The sequence below is a fragment of the Phasianus colchicus genome, chromosome 28 (assembly GCF_987193195.1).
Source record: "Phasianus colchicus chromosome 28, bPhaCol1.hap1.1, whole genome shotgun sequence".
NCBI lineage: Eukaryota > Metazoa > Chordata > Aves > Galliformes > Phasianidae > Phasianus > Phasianus colchicus.
Genome location: NC_143463.1, coordinates 3,824,567 through 3,830,014, shown reverse-complemented (window position 1 = coordinate 3,830,014; position 5,448 = coordinate 3,824,567). Strand labels below are relative to the sequence as shown.

The window sequence follows — 5,448 nt, the reverse complement described above, 5'->3', positions numbered from 1 at the left end:
GCGCGGGGAGGCGGGGCGAGGCGCGGCCGCCAGGTTCGGTTGCGACGGAGGATTGGGGAGGGGAGGAGGGGACGGGAGGGGCGGGGCGGGAGAGGAGCGGCGGGACGGGCAGCCAATGGCGACGCGAGGCGGGGAGATGCAAATGAAGGTGTTAATATTCATGAGCGGGGCGCGGCGGGAAGGACGCACGTGGCGGGTTGGGCGCGAAGCTCCGCTGTGACCCCGGGGTTCGGACGGGGCCGCCCCAAAATAGCGGTGCTGCGCTGCCCGGTGCTTCCAGTGCCCTGCTGAGGGTCCGGGTGGGGGGACGACATGAGAGAGGCGCCTTCCACCGCCTGCCCCTGCACCTCAGATGCAGCTGTGCTGCTCTGCAGGGCTGGGCCGGGTGCACGGTGCACAATGCAGGACACCTAACCCTGACCTGAGCCTCACAGTCTTTGCAGTGGGGGGAAATTCCCAGCAGTGCACCAGCAGACGCACCGTGGAGAGCTGAGTGCTGCTTGCATGGTGGTTTTGGGGGTGGGGGCTGCAGCACCAGCTCCCTGCCCTCTGTGAGCATGGGCAGTGCCAGCATAGCATCGCCTCTGGGATGAAAACCCATAATCCTGTTAGAGGGAAGAAGGCTGATTTTCCCCTAATCCCATTTGCGCCCATATGCCGTCCTCTAAGCCGCTTTGGCTGCAGATGGGTCCCTCACTCACACCCAGGTGGTGACGGCTCTGGGAGCCACGTTGTGTCCCAAGCATTGAGTTGTGTGCTGGCTGCAGGCCCAGGGGAGCAGAGTGTCCCTGGCATAGGGCTGGGGTCAGGGGGGGAAGGGGGGAGAAGACACCCCGATCCCACTGCAAGCTGCCATCCTTCACTGCGCACTGCAGCGTGAGCTCAGAACCCCTCCAGGAAGGTATTGGAGTTGAGCCCCATCCTGCTCAGTTTGTCCCCAAAAAGCCCTTCCCCTCCGTGTGGCCGCAGGGCTGCTGAGAGCCCTTACACACGGACAGAGCGGGGAGCGTGCCGTGCCGTTCTCTGCTCTGTTCTGCTGTGCCGTGCAGTGCTGCACCACGCTGCGTTCTGCTGTGCTCTGCTGTGCCGTGCTGTGCCCTGCCGTGTCCCGCACCGCCAGCAGCATTCACAGCACAGAGCTGCTCTCCACCTCCCTCACTCAGCCCCGTGCTGTGCTTTGATGTCAGAGGAGGAAGAAACGAATGAGGGCTGAGGGCTTCGTCCGAGCGCCTCTTTCTTCACCGCTTTCACTGCAGGGGGAGATGGGGGCAGCGCGGGCATAGAGAGTGGATGAGGGACACGGGAATGGGGGCAGTGATTTCTGTCCCCTTAAATGTGCCGCTGTCACCTCCGGCGGCGTCCCGGGAGTGCAGAGCTGCGCTGCCCTCACCCTGAGACCCTCCAGTCCCAGACCTCGGGTCGGGGACCAGATCGGTCATCCTGCATCCTGCCTGCCCGCATCCCTGAGGGGACACGGAGAGCGGAGCTGCGAGCTGTCAAATTCCCGGCGGCACCGCGACGTCCCCTTGGATCCGTGACGTCTGTGCAAAGCTGTCGCATCCCCACAGCCATACGACATCCCCGCAGAGCCGTGCCCTTGCCGGGGCCCTTTGCGGCCGCAGCAGCCCCGCACTCCCCCCGCCTCCAGCGACCGGAGAGCAGATGGTTTCCATGGCAACAGGCACGATGACGCACTCTCTGCTCTCCCACCCCCTCCCCACGGGGCCGTCAGCCCTCGCTGCAGCGGGGGGGCGGGGGGCACCCAACAGCCGCCCCCGCGCACGGGCACGCGTTTGCGCACGGGGTGCGTGGATGCTCGTGATCGCAAGCACCTGTGCACGCACGTGCACGTACACGCGTGCACAGCCATGCACGTGCATGCACGCATTCGCACACCCGTTGCAACTGAACGTCCCTCCCCAACCCATCCCCGGGGAGGGGGGGGTGACCAGCAGCCCCCCCCCCCCCCGAGCCCCGCGCTGTGGCTGCTCCGTGGGGACGCAGCAGCGTTTCTCATCTCTTTATTGAAGGAAGACTATTTCTAGAATAAAGGCTACATCGTCACGTCGCCTCGTCCCTCGGTGGGGTCGGGTGGGTGTAAAACGCCGGAGGAGGGAGCAGGGAGCAGGCACGGCCCCCTCCCCCCCCCATTGTGTGCACCCCATGGCACAGGGGCGGCCCCGGGGTGGGGGCAGTGGGGCCGGAGCGAGGGGTGACCCCGCAGGGATGAGGGGCTGCTGGCGGCAGGGCCCTACTCCGGCCGGGGGGGGGGGAAGGGGGGGACAAGCAGAGGGCTCTGGGGGGCCGTGGGGCAGCGGGTGGGGGGGGGGGGGCAGAGCCTCGTGGTACTGCGGGAGAGGGGGGGACCCCGACCGCATGGTGGTGGATTTTGGGGTGCTGGGGGGGCTCTGCGTCTGAGCTCGCCAGGATTGTGCTGGGTCAGGACCTGCGCAGGACCCGATGCTTTGTGCTTGGGCTGGCGGCTCTGGGGGATGGGAGGGGGCTCAGTGGGGGGGGGTCCCACCCAGGGAAGGGCACCGTGCAGGAGGGACAGCCAGGGGCTGCTGTGACCGTCACCAGGGGGGTGGCTGCACCGCTGCCACACTGCACAGCACACGGGGACCTGGGTGGGCGTCCATGGCCCCCAGTGGGGTCCCCCCATCCCATCCCCACACACCCGTGTCCAGTTGTGCTGCAGCGTGCACGTGGCCGGCCCCACAACTCCATCCCACTCCACGAGGCCGAGGGTCCCCACGGGTCTGCGTCCCCAAACCCAACGATGGCCGCAGCCGCCCCGCAGGCACCGCACACGCAGGGAGCACACAGGGACAGCCCCACCACGGGGAGGTGAGGGGGGGGGCCGGGGGGCACGGGCCAGTCCGGGGTTCTACATGATGCTGCACTTCCCCTTGATTTTGTCTGTCCTCTTCTGCTTGCTGGAGCGCTTCCCGTCGATGGTGAGGCTGACGTTCCTGCGCTTCTCCAGGTTGAGCAGCTCCTGGAAGAGCTCCTTCACGTTGTAGTTCATCTTGGCCGAGGTCTCCATGAAGGCGCATTTCCACTCCTTGGCCACGGCCTCCCCCTCCCGGCTCTCCACCTCCCTCTGCGTCTCGTCGCACTTGTTGCCCACCAGCATGATGGGGATGCTCTCCACGCTGCCTTTGATCTGCACGATCTGCTGGTAGATGGGCCTCAGCTCCTCCAGCGACTGCTTGCTGGTGACGGAGAACACCAGGATGAAGGCATGGCCCTTGGAGATGGACAGGCGTTGCATGGCTGGGAACTGATGGCTGCCGGTGGTGTCGGTGATCTGCAGCGTGCAGACGCTCTTGTCGCAGCTGATCACCTGCCTGTACGTGTCCTCGATGGTGGGGATGTAGGTGTCTCGGAACGTCCCCTTGACGAAGCGCAGCACTAACGAGCTCTTCCCCACGCCGCCGGCACCGAACACCACCACGCGGTAATCGTTGCTCTGCTCCGGCATCGTGGCCCCCCACTGCAATGGACACAGCACAGGGGACACATCACAGCTGTGGGATGGACCCCCCACTGCCGGCCCTCCGCTCCCACTGTGCGCAACAGGGGGGGGTCCCAGCGCAGCCCCCCGCCCTTGGGCCGCCCTTCGTGCAGTGGGGCAGCTCTCGCCGCCCGCCCGGGGTGCAGCAGCCTTTGCTATTTTTACCACCCCCCCCCCCACGCCGCGGCCATATGGCTGAGCCACAGCCAACGGCACAGCAGCTGCGGTCGGAGCAGCACCGCCGGGGGGGGTCACACGGACACCCCCAGCAATGGGAGCGGCACAGTGGGGCAGCCCCCAACCCGGTGAGGGGTCTGACGGTACCCAAATCCCCCGGGCTGCTCTGTGGAGATGGATGTGCTGAGTAAGGAGGGGCCATTTCGTGCACAGAGCTCAGCGCTGCGCCGTGCCACCGCTCTGCCCTGCGGATGGTGTCACACAGCTGCGGGCTCACGGCACAACGGGTCCCCACGAGGCGTCCCCACACGTGGGAGCATCTCTGCTCCCCACGCAGAGCGCAAGCACTCGGGAGGTGCAAAGCGTGCCGTGCCACGGGGCTGCCGTGCCCGCAGTGCCATCCCAAAGGTGGTGAGTGGGCACACGGGGATGGCGCACGGTGCTGCTTTGGGGTCAGCTCTGCCCCACTCCTGGCACGTCGCTGCTGCTCCCTCAGTTCAGTGTGCACCCAGGGGATGCGGCCCCTTTGTGGGGTCCCACGGGAGCCCGTTGCCCCACAGCGTTGCCTGGTACTGGGTGAGTATGCGGGATGCAGCCAGAGCCCATCAGCACGGCCTCAGCACCCAAAGGTTTGGTTCTGTGGCATCTGGAGGCGTCGGAGCTGCACGGGGATGGAGCAGAGGCCGTGGTGGCAGAGCAGCCCTGTGCCATCATCCCCGTGCCACCATCATCTCTGTGCCACCACCATCCCCGTGCCACCACCATCTCCGTGCCACCTGCCTGCAGTGGTGCCAAGGACCGCATCCCCGCTGCCATGGGGTGCCAAGGGGTGGGAAGGGGCCTCCACGGCACCCACGGGTGCTGCAGAGCTCCGTGCAGCCCCGACCTGCGCTCCTCCCCGGTGCTGAGGACGGCATCCGAGCCCTCCCGGAGCTCCGCACCATCAGCGCGGGGGAGGGACGGAGGGGCGACACATACAAACATGCGGGGCTGGGGTCGGGATGGGGGGCGGAGAGAGACGGGATGGGGCAGAATGGAGGGGCGGGATGGGGGCAGGATGGGGGCAGGGCAGGAGGTCCCGGTGCCCGCCCGCTCCCCGCCGTCCCTGCCTTTGCCCGGGGCATCCCCTACCCCCCCCCCCCGCCGCCCCCGGCCCCGCTCCCCCCCGCGCGGTCGCATTGCGGTGCCGCCGCCTCACCGTGCGCTGCCCGGGATCCGCCCTTGGCTGCGGGCTGCACCGCGGCGTCAGCGCATGGCCCGGCCCGGCGCTGTGCGGTTCCGATGCGGCGGCCGCTGTCCGTCCGCTTCGATTCGGCTTTCGGTTCGGCGCGACGGGGCCGGCGCGGTTTTACCCGGTGGCGGTGCGGTGATGCGGGGCCGGCGCGGCTCTGCGGGGCTCAGCTCGGCACGGCGCGGTGCGGTGCGGCCGCCGCAGAGCCGATCCCGCCCCGCCGCCGGCCCCGCCCGCCGCGCCCGCCCCACCCGGGGCTGCCGGACCCCCCGGTACAGCCCTGAACGGCGGCGGAACGGGAGGAGACGGACGGACGGACAGGGGTGGGACAAACGGACGGGGATGGGACACGCGTGATTTGGGACACGGAGATGGAGACGCAACGACACGGGGATGCTCGAACGGGGCTGGGGACGCACAGACGGGGACAGACGGACACCCGGGTGGGGGCAGAGCCGTCGGAACCGCTGCGGCCATTCAAAGGAACTGGATCACGCTTTGGGTTCGCGCTTTGGGTTCACGC

At 68.1% G+C, this 5,448-nt stretch overlaps 1 protein-coding gene across 1 annotated transcript; it reads right to left on the bottom strand.

Annotated features, from left to right (window-relative positions):
- Positions 1–2,331: 2,331 nt before the first annotated feature.
- On the bottom strand, positions 2,332–5,114 carry DIRAS1 (DIRAS family GTPase 1). The gene is made up of 2 exons (XM_031604344.2): positions 4,893–5,114; positions 2,332–3,496 (listed from the first exon to the last, which is right to left on the bottom strand). The coding sequence occupies exon 2, from the start codon at positions 3,482–3,484 to the stop codon at positions 2,888–2,890; it is 597 nt and encodes a 198-aa protein (XP_031460204.1). The 5' UTR covers positions 3,485–3,496; positions 4,893–5,114; the 3' UTR covers positions 2,332–2,887.
- Positions 5,115–5,448: the final 334 nt, after the last annotated feature.

What these genes read in the sequence shown, in the direction of transcription:
- DIRAS1 (XM_031604344.2), bottom strand. Translation starts at nt 3,484, where the DNA reads ATGCCGGAGCAGAGCAACGATTACCGCGTGGTGGTGTTCGGTGCCGGC.